At 39.8% G+C, this 23,132-nt stretch overlaps 2 protein-coding genes across 2 annotated transcripts; both read right to left on the reverse strand.

The window, feature by feature from the left end:
• Positions 1 to 3,810: 3,810 nt before the first annotated feature.
• On the reverse strand, positions 3,811 to 4,842 carry LOC129561255 (trace amine-associated receptor 3). Its single transcript, XM_055433778.2, has one exon. It carries the CDS (start codon positions 4,840 to 4,842, stop codon positions 3,811 to 3,813), a length of 1,032 nt encoding a protein of 343 aa, XP_055289753.2.
• Positions 4,843 to 13,843: 9,001 nt separating this feature from the next.
• On the reverse strand, positions 13,844 to 18,760 carry LOC129561267 (trace amine-associated receptor 2). Its single transcript, XM_055433808.2, has 2 exons — positions 18,737 to 18,760; positions 13,844 to 14,839 (listed from the first exon to the last, which is right to left on the reverse strand). The coding sequence occupies exons 1-2, from the start codon at positions 18,758 to 18,760 to the stop codon at positions 13,844 to 13,846; spliced, it is 1,020 nt and encodes a 339-aa protein (XP_055289783.2).
• Between the last annotated feature and the right edge of the window lie 4,372 nt (positions 18,761 to 23,132).

Genomic DNA, 23,132 nt, shown 5'->3' on the forward strand with positions numbered 1-23,132 from the left:
TTTCACTTTCACACATTGGCGGAGGAAATGGCAACCCACTCCAGTGTTCTTGCCTGGAGAATCCCAGGGACGGGGGAGCCTGGTGGGCTGCCGTCTATGGGGTCACACAGAGTCGGACACGACTGAAGTGACTTAGCAGCAGCAGCAGCAGCAGCAGCATTTACTACAAAAGCTTTATGATTCCCACTTAAAAATACATCATTAAATCATTGATTTAGCCATGATTTTTAAGTTGAGAGGAAGAAGTAAAGTTTGCTAAGTTCACTAAAGTTATTATAATTGTTAAGATTTTTAAATTTACCATATTTGTAAGTCATTAAATTTCAAGAGCTAGGTAATGGGGAATGTTTTATGTATATTTGACAATTAAATTTTCAAAAAGTGACCTTGAAATTTTAACTTGATAAATTTAAATAAAAATATTGAGGGAATTCAATTACCTAAGTCTCTAACTGCTTCTTAAAAGATGTTGTTAAAATTTACTAAGTGTAGAATAACTTATATTCTAAGTTAAATAAAGTTCAGTAGAAATTATAAGTTAAATAAATTTTAAAAGAAGAGCTAATTTCTTCAGTATTGTTTTCTAAATAAAATATTAATTCTTAAAGCCAAAATTATCTTAAATACTCCTTTTTATGCACAAAAGGACACCAGAAATCTCAACATGACAACTGATCTTCAAAAGATAAAGAAGTTTGCTAAGTGAAGGAGGCTGAATCACCCTTAGGTAGGGCCAACAAAGGGGGAATGACTAAACTAGGGGGCCAGTGATTCCTTTAGAGGAGGGTAGACTTCAGAAGAGTGACTAAGTGTAGAAACTTAGTTTCTACACAAAGAGTGACTTTGTGTAGAAACGCAAAAAGAGGCCAAGTCAGGCTTATACAGACCTGATGTCTTTGAGGAGAGTTTCAAAATTTTATCTCAAAACAATGAAAAGCTACATTCATTCTCGGTCCAGCAGGAAACAGATGGTGCAAACAGCCTGTATGATTGAGGAGAGTTTAATTTAAAGAAAGAAAGAAACTATTTACAAAGATGTGGGCAGTGTTTAAGGAAACCAGTCAGAAAATTCTAGCACCCAGGGACAGCAATAGCAGGAAAATCCTATGGACAGAGGAGCCTCGTGGGCTATAGTCCATCAAGTCGCAAAGAGGCAGACACAGGAGCACTACCTTGGCCGGGCCCAAACTGACAGCAGACGAGGATGGTTCCAGGAGTATTGGAGGATGGCTGTGTGGGAAAAGAGTCTGAAAGGCCTTTCCTGAAGGGTTCAGCCAGCCCCAGGATACCTTGGCAGGGAGGCAGCCTGGGTGAAGCTCCCTGAATGCCCCGCCTTCCATCCGTACAACTCCTGCAGGTGTTTGCTGTTGGTAAAATGCCATCAGAAACTCCAGGGCAACAGACCTTGTGAATCCTAATCCGAATCTGTGCTTTCTACACAGAGTTCATGGAGAAGGCTTGGACAAGCCGAAGGGATTTAGCTTGGAAGCCGTGTAAGATATTCAAGAGGAAAATGTCCACTTGGGATAATTGTGTGGAGTAGATTGCAAAGCTGTGAAATGGGAGGCAAGAACACTAGCTAACATGGGGCGTATGCTGGGAATCAATTCTAAGTAAATATTCTTATCCTTTACTGACTATCCAATACCTATCTCAGTGAATGTAGACGCTTTTCCTGTAGCCTCTTGGCTATATATTTCATGCAGCCAGCTAAGTCTATTCTAATAGATTGTCCCATTTATATTTAGATAGATTTATATGCTCAGTCTAATAATCACATGCTAATGTTCCACATACTAAAGCTGGCCATCCCTACACTGCTCCTTCCCACTTTGAAAATTCCTAATCCTGCTTCGGTGAGAAGCACATGGGCATGAACATACAGACACAGACACACCAACAGAGGACAAAGACCCTCTCCTTTGACCAAATTTTAATCAAGCTCCTATGATTCCTCTGCTTACCTAAGCCAAACTTGGACTTCCCTCTTTGCCGTGGTAGACTCTAGATTGAGCAAGAATCCTGCTAAGTCAGTTTAGCAAAAAATCCCCCACTCTTGGTATCTGACCAGCCTCACTATCTTATCACTCTGCCCTGCATTCAGCAAGAATTCTGATGAGTCAGTCTAGCAAGAATTCTCCTTGATGTTTCCTCTTAATAATTTTCCATCCACTACTCACAACCCAGTCCTGTGGGAACAAATCTCCACTGCACCTTGTTAGAGTTGAATTCGATCTCTCTGCTGCTGCTGCTAAGTCACTTCAGTCGTGTCCGACTCTGTGCGACCCCATGGACGGCAGCCCACTAGGCTCTGCCATCCCTGGGATTCTCCAGGCAAGAACACTGGAGTGGGTTGCCATTTCCTTCTCCAACGTGTGAAAGTGAAAAGTGAAAGTGAGGTTGCTCAGTCTTGTCCGACTAGTAGCGACCCCATGGACTGTAGCCCACCAGGCTCCTCTGTCCATGGGATTTTCTAGGCAAGAGTACTGGAGTGGCTTGCCATTGCCTTCTCCGTCGATCTCTCTACTTTACTACAAAAACCCTATTGTAGAAGCTTTCCTTGAAGAATGGCTGCCTTACGGTCTTTAACAAATGTCATGAATAATTTCTTATCTCTAACACACAGAACATGAAGTTTTTAAGAGTAAAGAAGTTGTTCAGAAATAGAGAAACAGATGAGAATTTGAAAAGTTGAAGGAAGCCAAACAGAGCAGACCAATCACTGGTGTGAAGTGTACTACTGAAGGGGTGCAAGTCTATTTTAATGTCCTCATCTGTGAAGGGAGTGGCAGAATAGGATCATGTCCACTGTCTTGTGAGACTCTCAGGAAGAAGGATCCTGGCCTTGCTCTCACAACCTAATATGTCTCTTTCTGGACAGAGCCTAAAATATTCACTTCAAGACCAGCAGTCAGACTGGGTTAATAAACACTCTTTGGTAAACATAAAAATATTCATTGGCTACCAATTATACATTTATTATGCACATTTGCTTTTCTACCAACAAATTGTTGCTGTTCAGCTGCTAAATTGTGTCCACCTCTTTGCGACCCCATGGACTGCAGCACACCAGGCTCCTCTGTCCTCCACTATCTCCCAAAGTTTGCTCAAATTCATGTCCATTGCGTCTGTGATGCTATCTAACCATCTCATCCTCTGCCAACCCTTCTTCTCCTGCCCCCTCAATCTTTCCCAGCATCAGGGTCTTTTCTAATGAGAGCAGTGAGTCAGCTCTTCCCACCAAGTAGCCAAAGTATTAGAGCTTCAGTTTCAGCACCAGTCCTTCTGATGAATATTCAGGATTGATTTCTTTTAGGATTGACTGGTTTGATCTCCTTGCAGTCCAAGCGACTCTCAAGAGTCTTCTCCAACACCACAGTTCAAAAGCATCCATTCTTCGGCATTCAGCTTTCTTTATGATCCAACTCTTACATCCATACATGATTACTGGAAAAACCATAGCTTTGACTATAAGGATTTTTGTCAGCAAAGTGATGTCTCTGCTTTTTAATATGCTACCTAGGTTTGTCATAGCTTTCCTTCAAAGAGCAAATGTCTTAATTTCATGGTGCGTGTAACAAGTACAGGGAATAAAAACTGTAATGAATGAAGTAGTTCTACTGAATATTACGCTTCAAGACACAATTTGAACCTATATATTTGAATTATATTATTAATTCTTGGATCTAGAATTATTGAAATTTAATAAAATAATATTTGCAGTGACCTGGGGATGTAACGTACATGCTTCAGGTCAAAATAATAATAATCTCACTTTCAATACTCCGTTCACTTGTAATGGCCTTTTTATTAATGTGCTTCAGGAAACAGATTTGCACTTTCTGAATGGGAGCTAAATATTTTTCCTGACACTATATATTTAAGAGCTTTCCGAAACCATGGATAAAAGAAGCCATGAATGAGAGGATTGCAAGTGGAGTTGAAGTACCCAAGCCACACTAAAAGATCAAGTACTATCATGGGTGTGGAGTAGCCTAGATATGGGTCAATCAAAACAGCAAGAAAACAAGGCAACCAGCAAGCTAGAAACACTCCCATCACTATACCCAGGGTCTTGGCTGCTTTGCGATCCTTTTTCCTGGATAAGTTTTTTCTCACTTCCCCCTTTGTGTTTTCAGGCATGTTGTCTATAACTCGAGCATGTCGTTTGGAAACAATGAAGATTTTGCCGTAAATACCAACCATAACGGAGCCAGGAGTAAAAAAACATGTAGTAAACAATATTGTCCCCCAAAATTTGTTGAAAGCAAGTGCACAGAAATTGAAGCAAGCAGCAAGAATCTCATAGTTCTGCATACCAGAAACATTGGCCTTGGAAAGAACTAAACCAAAAGAAAAAAGAGCAGGGGCTGACCAGCAAAATGCTAGCAGCCATTTTATCATGGAGATGGTCATTGTGGTTGTGTAGTGTAGAGGGTAACACACAGCATAAAATCGATCAATAGCAATGGAGCAGAGGTGGAAAATGGAGGCCAGACTTAGCATCATGTCAAAGCTCGTATGGAATTTACAAAAGACATCCCCAAAATACCAGCAGCTCTCTACTGACCGAACCATACTATATGGCATAATGACCAAACCCAGCAGAAAGTCTGTAGTTGCCATGGAGAGGATCAGAAAATTTGTGGGAGAGTGAAGCTGCTTGAAATGCGATATGGAAATGATTATAACCAAGTTTCCAAAGATAGTAATGAACATGGCTCCGATCATAATTGAGTACATTATTACTCGAATATGAAAATGGCGGTTGGTGGGAGGACAGGATTTATTTCCAAATTTTGGACAACTGGATAAATCTTCAGGAATATAAGTTAGATCCATGGTGCTTTATCTCTTTAAACTCCTTTTTTGGAAGGTAAGTCAATGTTTCTTCTCCTCTTAAAATGATTCCAGGAAATTTCAGCCCTGAAAGTACAATGAAGTCACCTGTCATTAATTCATTTCAATTATAATATATTAATATATTATAATATATTTAAATATTTTAAATTATAATATATTTAAATATTTTAAATTATATCAATGGTGCTTATTTTCTGAGTTGTTTGCTGCATTTGAAAGTGAAAACCCTCAACTGCTCGCTCTTTCCTGTTTTAGTCAATTTTATTCTATTTCATCCTTCTCTGTATTCATTTCATCCTTCTCTGTTCATACTTTGTCCAGTCAAATCTCGCATGACTCATATTGATCATAGACATGCCTTTCTCTTATTCTACTGGGAGGCAAAGAACTAGTCTATCTTGTTTTCCCTGAATTCTCGGTACTTAGGTTAATGCTTGTAGCAGGCACTAGATGCATATTTATGAATGAATAAGTATATACATAAATGTGAAATTATTGTTGTTTTAAAATACTTGCATTGTTCCAATAAAAGCAACTGTTTTGATACACTTATAACTTTGCTGAAAAGAATCGAATAATTTCAGGAGCTCAGTTCATGAAAGTATCTTTCTATATTAAATTGCTTCTGATACTGCTATAAAAGAATCACTCCCAGAGTAGCATTTAAAAAGGCAGACCTGAGAGATTTTCTCTAAACATATTTTACTGATTCTTTAGGCTAGTGAGATAAGACCTAAGGATTTTGAGTCACTTTGGCCACCTCATGCGATGAGTTGACTCACTGGAAAAGACTCTGATGCTGGGAGGGATTAGGGGCAGGAGGAGAAGGGGACAACAGAGAATGAGATGGTTGGATGGCATCACCGACTCGATGGACATGAGTTTGAGTGAACTCCGGGAGTTGGTGATGGACAGGGAGGCCTGGCGTGCTGTGATTCATGGGGTCGCAAAGAGTCAGACACGACTGAGTGACTGAACTGAACTGAACGGATATGAAGGTGTTAGTAAAAGGAAAAACACACACACAAAAAAAAAGCTGCAGGGGTTTCAGTTAAATGCCTTTGGGAGATGGTGGCAGTGGTGGCATAAGAACCCACTCAATGCTCCATGACCCTGTTAGGATGGAGTTACCTGTGTGCTCAGTCATGTCCAACTCTTTGCAACCCTAAGGACTGTAGCCTGCCAGGCTGCTCTGTCCATGGGATTTGCCAGGCAAGAATACTGGAGTGAGTTGTCATTTCCTGCTCCAGGGGATCATCCTGACCTGGGGATTGAATTTATATCTCCTGTGTCTTCTGCATTGCTGGTGGATTCCTTACCCACTAAGTCATCAGGGAAGCCAGGATGGGATTATACTGGCTTTAACGTCCCTTATGCATTGTTTGGTGCCTTACCTTTGCGGAGTTGGAAGTGTTCTTCCTTCTGATTCACATACTCTGAAAAATTAAAGAAAATACTATGTGGGAGACTTACAGCTTACAACTACACTTACATACTTCTAAATCCATGAATATGCAGGCAAAGTACACTATTATCCAAATTTAGTTCTTCCTCCTTTATATCTGTTGAAAAAAATCATATCAGATGGATTAGCAAAGGAAAATAAACATTAGTGTTGCTAGTTCTTTAATATATTAACTCAAATTAAATGCTCTAATTTTTTATTTGTTTGAACTTAGATAAGGTTGATAAATAATGTGCGTTCACTTTCTCCTTTAAATTTTGATTGTTCCATGCTTCCTGGCATCTAAGGCTGAAGCCTAAAGTATTTCAGCTGTTAGAAAACTGCTTAAGAGAACTATATAAATTTTCAAATCCACTTCTCAAACGTAGACTTTTCTGAATGTCTTTGCTTATGTCTTTCAGTTAAGAGAAAGAGACTTTTTACTGAAACTAGGATCAATTTAAAGACCTGGAAATAACACCAATAATAACTTTCATTTCTCTCTCCACCGGTCAGAAAGTATGTCAATTTTTATAGTATCTATTTTAAAAAAAAAATCTTAAACTCCAAGTCTCAAAATAAATTCTATTTTTTAAAGTTCCAAAATCATTCTTAGCCTAAAAAGCAGATGACATTCAAACAGCAGATTTGTGTTAATTTTTTTATTAAATAAAGATAAAAATTATTTTCTGAGTAATTTCAAAATTTGAACTAGTATCTATATTGCAACAGTGTAAATGGTACATGAAGTATAACAGGAAAGATAAGCAAAAGTTTGAAATTTGGGAAAATCTATGATGTTGGATCTTTTCTGTAAGTTCTCTAACGTCTTACATAGACCATAATGAATATTTGAAGACAACAATAACAGAAACTGCTTGGAAACCATTCCAGGGATGACAATAAGTAGACTACATTCAAATGCTGTGCTGAAAACTAAGATAAAGAGAAGAAAAAAGGTTTTGTTCTGTGACTGATTTCTATGACAAATGATTAATTTATTCCAAATCAATGGAATCACAGTCTGTAAGTAAGCTTCATAAAACCATATGGCAGTTGGCAATGGACAGAGGTAACACCTTAAAAACAGGCTTCTTAAAAACATCTGGGAGCAGGAAAAACATTTTAACTGACAGTAAATACATACCAGAAACAGGCAGAGACCTCCATGTCAGAGAGCAGGGAGAGAAAGGAGAGTGGAAATTAAAACCATAGTAAATATCTTTCTCATAAATAGCCATAAACTACAGCATTATTGAAAAACGAACAGAAGAGAAAAATCTTTACTACGACTATCAAAGAAGTATGAGGTCCAATGGAAATTGATCTAAATAAATGTTCTATCAAGTCTACATGTACTTTTTTGGTGGATACATGGAAACGGTCTGGAAAAACACACCTTGGCTAGAACATCGGAGCACTAATTTGCCTGTGATAAATGATAAATCTTTTCAGCATCTGTTGGCATAGAAACCCCAGTTGTAACTCTTCCTCCCTTCAATCTATAATACTCCAGCAACCTTTGGTCATGTAGTCTCTATGTTCCCTGCAAATACCTGTGGTTTCGCCAATCCCCTTTTCTCCACCTGACCCTTCATCTCTTGAAAATCTGAAGGCTCAGCTCAAATATTATTTCCTTCTAGAAACCTGTTTTCACTCTCCCAGTTGGACTATTGGGATGACTAATGATCTTAGAGTTATGTTGTCTTCCTCATTTTACATCTGACTTTAATTTCAAATGCCTTTTATTTTATCCTTTTCCTAGCACAACACTTTAAAAATATGCGTTAATTTACAATTCATTTTTTTGAGAAGTTTACAGTTAATGAGATAAAATGCCCTTAACTGTCTAAGCCTGACAACACTTAGTACTGTGAGCTGTGTTCATCTCAGGTAAGCAGTAATGGCTTGCCGAATTAAATGGAAAGAAATTAATTTTAACACATTAAGAAACCTACATAATAGGCACTTTGTCTCATGGCATTAGAGACATTTGGTTTGAGAAAGATTAAATCATTAGGGAAACAGTAAATCTTGTTTATTTAAATTTTTTAAAAAAAATTTATGATGCGTTGGTTTCTGCCATACAACAGCTCAGATCCACCATAATTATATATACATTTCCTTCCTCCCTAACCTCCCTCCCCTCCGCTCATCCCATCCCTCCAGATCATCACAGAGCAGCAGGCTGGGCTCCCTGTGCTGCACAGCAACTTCTCACCAGCTATCCATCTTACACCTGATAGTGTATCTATAAAGTAGCTGATGCTACTTTCTCCATTCCTTCCACTCTCTCCCTCCTGCACTGTGTCCACAAGTCCAATCTCTATATCTGCATCCAGTCTCTACATCTACATCTCCATTCCTTCCCTGCAAATAGGTTCACGAATATTTTTCTAGACTCCATATATATGCGTTAATACACTGTATTTGTTTTTCTCCTTCTGACTTACTTCATCCACCTCACTAGAGCTTACTCAAATTTGTTCTTTTTTATGGCTTATTTAGAAAGTACCTAATAAATCCTCTCCCTAAACATACAATATTCCAAATGAAACCCAGCCAACAAAAGTCTCGATATTTTAAAGTTTTTAAATTACTTGAAAGGCACATTTCCACTGCCTTCTCCCAACTTTTTCATGTATAGAATGTAACCAAGGTCTTGAGGGAGCAGTTGTTACTAAATGCTGTAACTAACATTCAATCCAGGTCTTTTGGTTCCTGCTGCAATAAGCTTCCCATGATTGTTTACTCTCTAAGAATGGAAAATGATAATAATATCAATAAGAAAGTCTATGGCTTCATCTGTTCATATTTCTTTCATACAATCCTTGCTAATTAAATTATGGCCTGTAATCAGCTATGGATGACATCATCCCCTGGGAACATTTTTGGAAGTGAAAAATCTCAGACCCCTCCCCCAATGCACATTTTGGCAGGATATTATGTTATTTACATGACCATTGAATTCTGGAAGAATGGTTCTAGACAATAAAGAAGCTGTATTTTTAGTTTGGACACTCTTTGAGTGTCCACTCATTTCAAAGCGGATAATCTTGAGGAATAAAGAGTGACAGACTAATTTAAATAAATGTTGCTTCCAAGAGAAAAAAGTATCAGAAGTGAAATGTGTAGTGTCTGGCAGTGAATTAAATAGTACATACCAAGAGGTTTTTTTATTTAGATATATTATCAAAGAGGAGAGTGCATTTTAACATTATTAAAACACATATGTAACTTACATTTACTAGAAATCATGTCTTGCATCGTTCCTGTTATCTGCAAAAACATTTTAAAAATGCCACTACACAGAGACTTTAAACCTTGCCTTTTTGATGTAAAATTTAAGACATTTTTTTCATAATAATTATTTTGCAGTTAGAAAAAAAATCCTGCCTTCTATCTTGCATGCTATTTGTAACAATTTTGGGTTCTTTGTAAAATTTAGTTACTGTTATTCAGTTATTTTGGAGAAGAGAATAAATCAGATTTTTAAAAATAGAATAGTACATTTCTAATTCTTTTTATTGACTCAGTACCTTCCCTCTCTTGATAAGTTAGTTGTGAATCATTGTGTCTCTTCTGGTGGCTTTGCAGGATCGGGTCAGGATTGTAGAGAGTGTAGTGTCAAGGACTGGGATATCTGACTGATATAAGTTTACTTCTTCTCTCCAGAGGACTGGAGTGAAGAACACAGATTCAAGAGTTTCTAGAGGGAAACTAAGTGCACAGCCCCAGTGGAATTGCTCTTCTATCTCTCTTTCCTGAGGGATATTAACCTACTCTATTTTTAATATCCCAGATAGTTTTCAGTGCTTTTTTTTTTCCAAATAAAGGATGACAATTTCATATCAATTTCATGGTCATTTGGGCTTCATTCTGGTAAAATAGGGTAGTAAATTTTCTGTATCTTAAAAGCATATAGACTTTTGTAGCTAAAGTAAATGTTGGCTGATATCCAAAGTAAAAATAATTGTCCGAACCATAAAAGGCCTCAGTTTACACTTTGATTCCTGGATGAAATGAGAAGATATTGGGATGGGAAAAAAGTATTTATTTTTGCTTCAGTGATTTGTTCCAGTTTAATAGAATGCTTAGTTAAACAAAAGTAGACAATCTCATTAAATCTTGATAAAAACTAGTGTAGTAAATCAGGAACACTGAACAAGAAGTCCAGAAAGCTAAGTTCTAGTTCTGCTTCTAAAGAAAATTGTATCAGTTCAGTTCCATTCAGTTGCTCAGCCGTGTCCGACTCTTTGCGACCCCATGGACTGCAGCATGCCAGGCTTCCCTGTCCATCACCAACTCCCAGAGCCTGCTCAAACCCATATCCATTGAGTCGGTGGTGCCATCCAACCATCTCATCCTCTCGTCCCCTTCTCCTCCTGCCTTCAATCTTCCCAGCATCAGAGTCTTTTCCAGTGAGTCAGTTCTTCGTATCAGGTAGCCAAAGTATTGGAGTTTCAGCTTCAATACAATAGAAGATTGTATAATCTGGGGCAAATCGTTCAATCTCCCTTGGGTTCAGCTTTCTCATCTATAATGGCCTATAAAATTCTGAGTGTGAGGGGAAATAGTACTGACTTTGGGAGTGAATGCAGGGTGAACAGTGGAAGGAGGAAAGCAGATAGGATGCTGGGTTACTGTCTTTCAACTAGTGAACAAGCCACGATGACAACATGCTGAAACTAAACAGTGCCTCATAGAGACACAGACTTAGAGAACAAATGTACAGACACCAAGAGAGAAGGGAGGAGGTGGGATGAATTGAGAGATAGGGACTGACATGTATGCACTACTATGTATGAACTAGATGGCTGGTGAGGGCCTACTGTATATGATTCCTCTTCTATGAGATACCTGGAATAGTCAAATTCATATAGTCATAAGGTACTCTGGTAGCGGCCAAGGGTTGGGGAGTAGAGGGTAGCAGGGTGGGGAAGGAGATGGGGAGTTTTTAACAGGAACAAAGTCTGGTTGAGGAAGGTGAAAAATCTGAGAGATGGATGGTGGTGAGAGTTGCACAACAATGTGAATGTACTTAGTGCCTCTGAACTGTACAGTTAAATATGGTTAAAATAATTTGTAAAAAGTGCAAAGAAAATTATGTTTCAGTGAAAGGGGAATAAATGAGTAGAATGTTTAGCTGCTTGAATGATTTTTAAAATGAGGAGGATTCTAATAGAGAGAAGCATCGTGAGAAACTTTTGGACCACATAGGACTGAAAAATTGTTATTTCTTCCGTAAACACCAGAATAAACGACCACCACCATCACAAACACTGTCGTTCTGTAAAAAGAACACCATTTCAAAGAAGATGCACTGTTCCACCTCTACCGTATAGGCTATAGGGTGGGACCAACCTATCGTTAGGACAGCAAGGATGGAAGGGACATAGAAGGTCTGGGGAACATGGGCCAGCCCGTCTTCAGGCAGCCAGGCAAGACGACCGCGTACGCTGACTGCTGGGTAGTCAATGTGTCATTGCCATCTGTGAAATGAACTAAGATCAAAGCACATTTCAGAGAAGGCAATGGCAAGCCACTCCAGTACTCTTGCCTAGAAAATCCCATGGATGGAGGAGGCTGCAGTCCATGGGGTCGCTAAGGGTCGGACACGACTGAGCGACTTCACTTTCACTTTTCACTTTCACACATTGAAGAAGGAAATGGCAACCCACTCCAGTGTTCTTGCCTGGAGAATCCCAGGGAGTGGGGAGCCTGGTGGGCTGCCGTCTATGGGGTCACACAGAGTCGGACACGACTGAAGTGACTTAGCAGCAGCAGCAAAGCACATTTGTGGGGAGTTATGCAAACATTTCCAAAAAGAGAAAAAAAATTGCTCATTGAAATAATGTAATGGAAAAATTGAACAAAAAAAAATTTCAGTGAAACACAGTGCCCTTACACACACACAAAATACATCCACAAACATACTTGTATATATACAATTAAAATGAAAACTTCATAAGGCAATCTTTACCTTCAATGCAAGTGTATTTTGAAATTATCTACTTTCTTTTATTCTGGTTTACTGCTGCTGCTGCTGCTAAGTCGCTTCAGTCGTGTCCGACTCTGTGCGACCCCATAGACGGCAGCCGACCAGGCACCGCCGTCCCTGGGATTCTCCAGGCAAGAACACTGGAGTGGGTTGCCATTTCCTTCTCCAATGTGTGAAAGTGAAAAGTGAAAGTGAAGTCGCTCAGTCCGACTAGTAGCGACCGCATGGACTGCAGCCCACCAGGCTCCTCTGTCCGTGCGATTTTCTAGGCAAGAGTACTGGAGTGGCTTGCCATTGCCTTCGTTATTCTGGTTTGCTTTTCATTAAAAATGTTTTTTGCAGTCAGTGGTAAACTGGAATCTCTCATGTCCATGTGGAGGAATAGGTTAACTTTTGAGGAATTTTAGAGCCTGTTGACATTGCATTCATAGCTTGAAATCAGCTCAATGGAAAAAAAAATCAAATTCTACAAATCTGGGCTTTTTTCTTTCTTTTCAGAGCCAGATGTTAAACATTTTCTAGTACACCACTGGTTGCAGACTTCTAAGTGGATTTTACAAATTACTAAAGGGTCACAACTTATAGTTTGTAAGTCATTGAATAGCAAATACTGCATAAAGTTTCTTGTACCCAGAAGCACTGCCATAAATAGAAGCTTTCTTCTTTGTTTCCTCCTCCTGCTACTCTATTATTCAAAGATATATGTACACATATTAAGCAAAAACCAGTGATTGAGCCAAGACACAACCTTTTTTTGGTATGTACTTCACATTTATTAAAAATCAGAATTCCAATAGTCATACAAAGTGTGAATGAGCCAGAGAAAGAAAGGAAGGCTCTGGTTGGAATTTTCTGGCTAGAAAAAGAGAAAAGAGAAAAAAGAAAAAATGCCAACTGCATGATTAAGATGATACTTGGACGGAAATGCGGATGGAATCTGGGGCCTCAGTTACACAGCTTCCATTTCTTATTGTATTTAAAAAAAAAGGGTTCAATCTCACAACTGTAAAATCTAGTAAAGGCTTACATTTTGGCTATCAAATGATTGATTCTTGACAACATATGACTTCTTGAGATTGTTATTTCCATATTTACTTACCTATAATTTTTAGTGGTCAATGTTTCAAAATACCTCTGATCAGACTCTGAGGAAGACAATGTAAATAAAATATCACACAAAATGTGTGTGATGGTGAGAACAGGGAGAGCAATACTCAAGCTCAGCTCGTGTATTGCTTCCTTCCAAATAGTACAAAACTTTGTGTGTTCCCTTCATCCCCTTCCTGGCTTTTCCTACCTTCTCTTCACCTTTCTGACTTTCTTCTTTCTTCTCTACCTTTAAGCAGTAAGAACTATTCTGAAAAGACAGGATTTGGGGTTCAAGGAAAGAATTCTTTTTTCCTCTCAAGTTTTAGAAACAAAACTTTCCATGGTAGCCCAAGTCACACATACACGCACACACCACACACACAGTTTAAGTAACTTCATTCTTCTAAATTCCAGTCCTTTGCTTCTATCCACTCATACAAATAAGTCTATTCAGTTTCTTTTTCTGTAAACAAATTAGTATTATGGAAATGTGAGCTGAAAATTTTACCCAGGAAAATGTACTTCAGGGCTCTGCGAAACCAGGGATAGAAGAAACCATATATTAAGGGATTACATGTGGAGTTAAAATAGCCAAACCATGTCAAAGCATCAAAGAAAACTACAGGAGTAGAGAAGCTCAGAAAGGGATCCAATAAAATCGTGAAAAAACAGGGAAACCAACATAGTAAAAAGACACCCATCACTATCCCTAAAGTCTTGGCTGCTTTCTTGTCTTTCCTCATTTGATTATTTTGATTTTCTGGTAAGTTATTGATTGCACGAGCATGCTTTCTGGATACTGCAAAAATTTTGCCATAAATCCCGACCATCACAGACCCAGGAGCAAGGAAACCTGCCATAAACAAGGTGGTGCCCCATATTTTGTTGAACATCACTGGGCAGGAACTAGAGCAAGCAACCAAGATATCATAGCCTTCTATTCCATCAGCGTAGGCCTCAGAAAAGACCAGTCCAAAGGCAAATGTCCCAGGGACTGACCAACAGAGAACCAGCAACTGTTTAATGACTGGAATTGTCATTTTGGTCGAATACTGTAAAGGGTAACAGATAGCATAAAATCTATCAATGGCCACCGAGCAAAGATGGAAAATAGATGTTATGCTGAGCATCAGATCAAAGCTATAATGAATCTTGCAAAACGTAAGCCCAAAATACCAGCAGTTCTCCACTGATCTTATCATACTGTATGGCATGATGGTGAATCCCAGCAGGAAATCAGTGACCGCCATGGAGAGGATGAGGAAGTTGGTTGGTGTGTGAAGCTGTTTGAAGCAGGAAATGGAAAGGATCATGGCAAGATTGCCAAACACTGTGATGAATATGGCTCCAGCCATAAAGGAATACATGGCAGCTCGGACCCCTACCGGCCTTTCGTTTTCTGGGCAAGATCCACTTCCATATTCAGAGCAATTCAATAGTTCCTTAGGAAAAAGCAAGAACACATGGGATTGTGTCAGTTAATAGGTAATATATCATGTTTTTTATATACTTTCATAGGAAAATTCAAAAAAGACATAGAAGATTTATGGAAGATAATTTATGATGAATTATTATAGTCTTTCTCATTTATCTTAATCTGTATTTTATCTTAACCTGTAAATTTGCTATTCATAGAATTCTAACCTAATGAGTTTAAGTGATCATAATTTACTTTCCTCTTGTCTTTATTCAAATTCAGCCTTCCCTGATAGCTCAGTTGATGAATCCACCTGCAATGCAGGAGACCCTGGTTCAATTCCTGGGTCAGGAAGATCTGCTAGAGAAGGAATAGGCTACCCACTCCAGTGTTCTTGGGCTTCCCTTGTGGCTCAGCTGGTAAAGAATCTGCCTGCAATGCGGGAGAACTGGGTTCGATCCCTGAGTTGGGAAGATCCCCTGGAAAAGGGAAAGGCTACCCACTCTGACTTGGAGTGTTCTGACCTGGAGAACTCCATGGACTGTATAGTCCACGGGGTTGCAAACAGTCGGACACGATTGAGTGACTTTCACTTTTCACTTATTCAAATTATACCACTGACATTCAGTAAACTCTTAATTTATGCCAGGGCCTGAAATAGAAGGAGGAGGAGGAGGAGGAGGGCAGTCAGGAAAAGATTGAGGGGAGGAAGAAAAGAGGAGGGGGTAGAGGGAAAAGAAGGAGAAGAAGAAAAGTTTATTATTGAACTTAATATAATTGTTCTTCCCTGTGTACATAGGAAGAATAGACGCTGATACTTATTAGACAATACATTCACTTCTTCCTCAAATGAGTCAGGAACATGTAACCAGACTTTGTGTGATTGGGGTCTATTGGCTTATGGGACCAAGAGTTTACTAAGCGAAAAACAGATTCCTGCATATGGCCTATCACTCTCACTGTGCTTCTATTTTTTTCATGCTAAGCTCATTTGAATGAGGAAGAATCACTTAAGGAAGTCTTTGCCAACCAAGGTCCGTCTAGTTAAGGCTACGGTTTTTCCTGTGGTTATGTATGGATGTGAAAGTTGGACTGTGAAGAAAGCTAATCGCTGAAGAATTGATGCTTTTGAACTGTGGTGCTGGAGAAGACTCTTGAGAGCCCCTTGGACTGCAAGGAGATCCAACCAGTCCATTCTAGAGGAGATCAATCCTGGGTGTTCATTGGAGGGACTGATGCTAAAGCTGAAACTCCAATACTTTGGCCACCTCATGCGACGAGGTGACTCACTGGAAAAGACTCTGACTCTGGGAGGGATTGGGGGTGGGAGGAGAAGGGGACGACAGAGAATGAGATGGCTGGATGGCATCACCGACTCGATGGACATGAGCTCGAGTGAACTCTGGGAGTTGGTGATGGACAGGGAGGCCTGGCGTGCTGTGATTCATGGGGTTGCAAAGAGTCGGACACAACTGAGCGACTGAACTGAACTGAACTGAACTGAACAGTCTGGAAGAATCATCCTCTTCAGCTAGTCATGGAACTTTGATAAGCATCTTACCATCAGAGCAGCTAAATCAGAGGAGGGCAGAGGCCAAAGCCGACCAAACCCATGTCTTTATGAGGAGTAAGGGCACCACTGCAGTACCTCTCCTCAAGCCCCATGCAATGATAACAGCCTGGCAAGTTTCAGTGTGCGGGTCACATAGAGAGCTAGGAGCTGGGCATTAGCGAGTTTTTGGAAAGAAAGCCAGTTCTAAGTAGCACATGCTCTCCATGCATTGACCCAGTTTCTTTATTTTGCATATAAAAATCTGCATGTTACCATTTACATGTATACTAGGGATGGAACCTGGTGGCTTAGTGGCTAAGACTCTTTGCTCCCTAAGCAGGGGTCCTGGGTTCAATCCCTAGTCAGGGAACTAGATCCCACATTTCAAAACTAAGATCTTGCATGCTGTAACTAAGACCCAGTTCAGCCAAATAAACAAATATTTTGGGGGCTTCCCTGGTGGCTCAGAGGTTAAAGCGTCTGCCTCCAATTACGGGAGACCCGGGTTCGATCCCTGGGTCGGGAAGATCCCCTGGAGAAGGAAATGGTAACCCACTCCAGTATTCTTGCCTGGAGAATCCCATGGACGGAGAAGCCTGGTAGGCTACAGTCCACGGGGTCGCAAAGAGTCGGACACGACTGAGTGACTGAACAGAACAGAACAGAACAGGGATGGAACATGTTTTATGAATTAGGATAACATTTTTCTTTTTTTCTAATAAATATTATTTATTTATTTTGCTTTGCTGGATCTTCGTTGCAACAGTGGAATCTAGTTCCCCATCAGGGATCCTACTTGGGCCCCCTGCATTGGACACGTGGAGTCTCAGGCACTGAACCACCAGAGAAGTCTCAGGATAACTTTCTTTTTTAAATGTACATTAGGAAAAAAATCACTATCTAAATACAAATACATGCCCACAATCCATGAGACACAACGAAAGGAACGAGAAAGCATGAACTAATCCCTGGCAGTAGAGAGTCTATAAAACAGCTAAAAAGACAAAACACATCAACGCTTAAAACCCAAATGATTTTGGAGCACAGGTTAAAAGCAACTGTGGTGATGAACTGACCAAACAAAAGACTAGGCAATATGTGCATTCAAATATCAAAAGTGGACACGAGGCTTTCAGGCTGGGTCAACAAGAATGCCCCAATGAGGATAAGACTTTTGCCTGGTTCGCACTGGGTGAGTAAGATTTGAACAGAAAAGCAAAAACTCTATTTTAAGCAGGAAGGGTGAAGAAATGGCATGAGGTTATTCAGAGACCTTTGAAAGTCATTCTCAGGGTCTCTGAAACATGACGGAGAAAACTGGGTGTGGAGGAGAGGTTGGAATGGGAGAAGGGAGAATTTCTAGTGTTAAGTTCCCTCAAGCCACTGTTCTTAGTCTGTGTTTGGTCAAAGGAGCTTTCCCACTTTGTTCTCATATTTAAGCAGTTATGTCTGAACTGTCTTCTACTCAAGTGTTAAATTAAAAGTGATTGCTACATTCCCTTAGAAAGTGATCAAACTGTAGGAGCAGACCGTAATAATAAAGAATTTTATGATTGTTCTAATATCTCATTTCTTTTTATCTTGTTATTAAATATTTGTGCTTCCATTTTCATTATTCCACTGCTTTAGAACCCACTCTTTAAGGATTTTAAGAGGTTTTTAAAAGTACTTTGTTCTGATAATCATTCTTTCCACTTTTCTTGAATTATTTTGACCTTACCCAAGCAATTGGTTTCTTTCAGATGCTTAATTTCTATCCAAAACTCATGTTAATGAATCTTAACATACTAAATAATGCATGTGAACAGTCATAGCACAATGCCTGATGTATAAAGAACACTATCAAATGTGACTGCCCTCTTGTTCTTCCTCCTTTCCTTCCTTCCCTCTTTCCTGGTTGGGACGAACACCACATTCAACATTCAAGGATACATTTGACCAGAAAAGATGTCTCCTAAGAAAGCAAAGGGATGGGACTGTATGTAAAAACCCAGGTAACTGCCTTAACCCTCTTCTTCACTTGTGAAGCAGAACACTTGTGGTAAATGATTTGCTCAGCAGCTTATAAACAAATAACCCTTTCCCTATTTCTAAATCTTCTTCCTAGGAAACATGCTGCACTGCCAAAAGGCAGCATGTTTTCCTGTTAGCATGTTTTAAAACCTCTGCCTTTTATTACAAATTTATATTAAGTCCTGCATCTATAATATTCTGCATTCCCATATGTCTCTTTGTACTGGACCAAAATAAAAAAAAAAAAAGAATCAATCTACCAGCAATACCACTGTATTATTAGAGTGACAATTAGCTTCTTGAGAAAACCCAAGGAAAAGAAAGTGCAGATCTGTCCTCAGTCTCTTCTCCACATACCTGTTGTATTGCAGAAGATGACATTGCTAATTAAACTCCTTACTAGCAGAATTGTATTTCTTTGTTTCTTTTCCATCTAAGTGAATGCTTTTATGGAACTGAACAACCTGAACTATGTACATTGCGCTGTGCTGCAACTTAACAATTAGTCTCAAGGGAATTGGGTCTGAAAAAAAAAAAAAAGCAAACCAAAACCTTGCCTTTCTAAAACTTAACAGCTAAATGAGCCGAAACCATTCCTCCATCCTCTCAGGACTCTGCTTTCCGAAGTTTTCATCACCTCCAGCACTGATGGCTCTAAATCCACTATTATACAACAAATGTAAAAGTAACTCTAAACCTTCCAGTTAGGAGTGACCCTAAGGAACCTGATTCAATTACACATGAATGAGATTGGCAGTTCGAGTAGAAGAATTTTTATATGTCCTCCGTCTCTTTAGGAAAATCTGTCACAGTCCATGCATGTCTCACATTTCAGTCACTAAGAAGGGCTCTTACCACCTAACATTTTTGTCTTTTTCCTTTGTTTAAATGTGACTAAAAGAGCAAGTCTCATCAACTGTCTTAGATCTGGAGGAATGGAGCATAATTATTACCTCTTTAAGGAACTCAAGTAATAATGCTAAAATCACAGATGTTACCCACTTAAATCTGTTCACATGTTGAAGAACTTACTTTTTCATTTTGTTCTTTTAAAATGTGAAAGCTCCTTTTGCACTGCTGGGGACAACTTTGGGAGGCAACACACTCCAAATATAGAGAAACTATAATACTGGTCACTGAAAAGCATCAGGGTCTGTCAACAAGGACCTACTGTCCTTGTTGGAACTCTGCTCAATGTTATGTGGCAGCCTGGATGGAAGCGGAGTTTAGTGGAGAATGGATACATATATTTATGTATGTATGGCTGAGTCCCTTTACCGCTCACCTGAAACTATCATGATATTGTTAATTGGCTATACCTCAACACAAAATAAAAACTTCAAAACAGAAAAAAAAATCAGGGTCTGCTTGCCTGAATTAAAATTATAGCTATTCTGTGATTTGTCAGCTTGGCGTACAGCTGTTGCTTGGATATGCCACTTGTGCAGTCACATGGGGTCACATGAAGTCCTGAGCTTCAAAGGGTCCACACTTGGCTCAATGGCTCCACTAAAGCCCTCTTGAAATGCTTAATACATTTTAGGAAAGAAACTGCAGGGCTTCCCTGGTGGTCCAGTGGGTCAAGAATCTGCTTGCCAATGCAGTACTCTTGCCTGGAGAATCCCATGGACAGAGGAGCCTGGCGGGCTGCGATCCATAGAATTGCAGAGTCGGACACGACTGAAGAGACAGCACAGCACAATGCAGGGGAGATGAGTTCAATCCCAGGTCCAGGAAAATTCCACATGTCATGCGGCAACTATGCCTGTGCAGCATGACCACTGAGCCTGAGCTTCGAGCCTGCGTGCCACAGTGACGGAGCCCTTGTTCTGCACCTACAGAGCCCACACATCCAGAGCACATGCTCCACAAGAGAAGCCACTCCAATGAGAGGACCGCACATCACAACTAGAGAGTATCCCTTCCTCCCTGAAAGTAGAGAAAGCCCATGTGCAGCATCAAAGACCCAGCACAACCAAAAATAAAGAAACAAACAAAATTTTTTTAAAAAATGGCATTTTCAGTTTGCTGTGAGTTACCTAAATTATATAGCTGGTCCTGTTCAATCTCTCTTGGGAGTTCTTCTTGAAGAAGAGAAATAAGGAAAAAACAAACAAACTCTTATTTCAGAGCATATTCATATTTATGATAGTTGAGAAAATGTATATGAAGGTATTTTTTAAAGAAAACTTTACAAATATTAGCACAGTTGCTTGCCAAGAAGGTAGCACTTATTTTAAAAGCAAAAGACATTACTACTCCAAGGTTGCCAGCAACCACTCTGTCTTCTGGGGAAAGACAGTAAGTCATTTTAGACAAATCTTCTTGATTCTGTAAAGAATTAGTTAAACATTCTCTTTTAATTATGTAGATGGGAGACATGTAGTAGAGGCAGGTTAGAATATAAATTGTTGCTTTTAAAGAGCTAAGGAGCAAAAGGAATGAGTTTTGTCCTCTTTCTTTCTAAGGTTCACTGCGATCGAATATAGTTAATAAAATAAAGTATATCATCTTAATATACACTAGCTTAATAAACAAGCATTATATACCAGCTGGCAAGAAAGAACACTAGGATTTTTTTGAGCAGGACTGACCATGACGGAGGGCAGATAGACAATCGACCCTTGAAAACTCCTCTGAACCAGCCTCTTTAATTCCAATGAAAAGATTTGAAAGAGAACTCTTTGGTGAATGTAAGTGCATCGAGTTTCAACTCAGTCCTCTCTTTTCTAAGCCCCTGGAATCTACAGTGTCCCCTGGCAGCCCCATTGTCTGCATCATTGCAGATGGAATGACACTACACTGGGTGGCTCCCTAGTGATACTTTCAACAGTGACACCTTGTGGCACCTTGGGAGAACTGAATCTTCGGATTAGTCCTTACAGAATGCATCAAAAGATCAGAAAGGATATAAGAAAGATGGTTAATTTAAGTAAAATAAAGGGATATGATCTTATCCTTTTATTGAGATGATTGATCTCCTCAAGCTGGAGAAAATGGATGTATCACCAATATAACTGTTCACATTTTTAATGAAACTCAGATGTACAGAATTAATTACAATTAATCATGCCACAGTGCTTCCCAGGTGGCGCTGCTGCTGCTGCTAAGTCACTTCAGTCGTGTCCGACTCTGTGTGACCCCATAGACGGAAGCCCACCAGGCTCCCCCGTCCCTGGGATTCTCCAGGCAAGAACACTGGAGTGGGTTGCCATTTCCTTCTCCGATGTGTGAAAGTGAAAAGTGAAAGTGAAGTCGCTCAGTCGTGTCCGACCCTTAGCGGCCCCACGGACTGCAGCCTACCAGGCTTCTCCGTCCATGGGATTTTCTAGGCAAGAGTACTGGAGTGGCGTGCCATTGCCTTCTCCGCCAGGTGGCGCTAATGATAAAGGACTCTGCCAGCGTTAGTCATAAGAGACACCAGTGTGATCCCTGGGTCCGGAAGATCCCCTGGAGAAGGGAATGGCTACCCACTCCAGTATTCTTGCCTGGAGAGCCCCATAGACAGAGAAGCCTGGCGGTGTACAGTCCATGGGTTCGCACAGAGCCGCACACGGTTGGAGGAACTTAGTAGACCCGGTGACAATCATGCCGTACATCTCACTAGACTTCTTGCTTTGCTTGTAACATAATGAACACCCAGGATGTGACCTAGCTTGACAATAGTGTCCTTATTTCTGTATTCTGCCATCACCTCAGATAATTACTACACTGAATTTTGTGTTTATCAGTTTTTGTATTCCTTTAGATTTATGATGTTATGGTTCATAATTAAATCAAAGTATTGATGGGTTTCGTTTTTTGAATTTCTTATAAAATGGGTATCATGCAATTTTTTTTAAAGGAGGCCTTACAAATAGCTGTGAAAAGAAGAGAAGTGAAAAGCAAAGGAGAAAAGGAAAGATATAAGCATCTGAATGCAGAGTTCCAAAGAATAGCAAGGAGAGATAAGAAAGCCTTCCTCAGTGATCAATGAAATAGAGGAAAACAGCAGAACAGGAAAAACAAGAGATCTTTTCAAGAAAATTAGAGATATCAAGGGGACATTTCATGCAAAGATGGGCTCGATAAAGGACAGAAATGGTATGGACCTAACAGAAGCAGAAGATATTAAGAAGAGGTGGCAAGAATACACAGAAGAACTGTACAAAAAAGAATCTTCACAACGAAGATAATCATGATGGTGTGATCACTCACCTGGAACCAGACATCTTGGAATGTGAAGTCAAGTGGGCCTTAGAGAGCATCACTATGAACAAAGCTAGTGGAGGTGATGGAATTCCAATTGAGCTATTTCAAATCCTGAAAGATGATGCTGTGAAAGTGCTGCACTCAGTATGCCAGCAAATTTTGAAAGCTCAGCAGTGGCCACAGGACTGGAAAACGTCAGTCTTCATTCCAATCCCAAAGAAAGGCAATGCCAAAGAATGCTCAAACTACCACACAACTGCACTCATCTTACACGCTAGTAAAGTCATGCTCAAAATTCTCCAAGCCAGGCTTCAGCAATACGTGAACCGTGAACTTCCAGATGTTCAAGCAAGTTTTAGGAAAGGCAGAGGAACCAGAGATCAAGTTGCCAACATCGGCTGGATCATGGAGAAAGCAAGAGAGTTCCAGAAAAACATCTATTTCTGCTTCATTGACTATGCCAAAGCCTTTGACTGTGTGGATCACAATAAACTGTGGAACATTCTGAAAGAGATGGGAATCCCAGACCACCTGACCTGCCTTTTGAGAAACCTATATGCAG

This window comes from Moschus berezovskii, chromosome 10 (assembly GCF_049115385.1).
Source record: "Moschus berezovskii isolate FMDL1 chromosome 10, NW_MosBer_1.0, whole genome shotgun sequence".
NCBI classification, from domain to species: domain Eukaryota; kingdom Metazoa; phylum Chordata; class Mammalia; order Artiodactyla; family Moschidae; genus Moschus; species Moschus berezovskii.

What these genes read in the sequence shown, in the direction of transcription:
- LOC129561255 (XM_055433778.2), bottom strand. Translation starts at nt 4,842, where the DNA reads ATGGATCTAACTTATATTCCTGAAGATTTATCCAGTTGTCCAAAATTT.
- LOC129561267 (XM_055433808.2), bottom strand. Translation starts at nt 18,760, where the DNA reads ATGTCATCTTCTGCAATACAACAG. An exon ending in CATCTTCTGCAATACAACAG is followed by an intron (nt 14,840 to 18,736) that starts GTATGTGGAGAA and finishes CTTTTTCCTAAG; the next exon opens with GAACTATTGAATTGCTCTGA.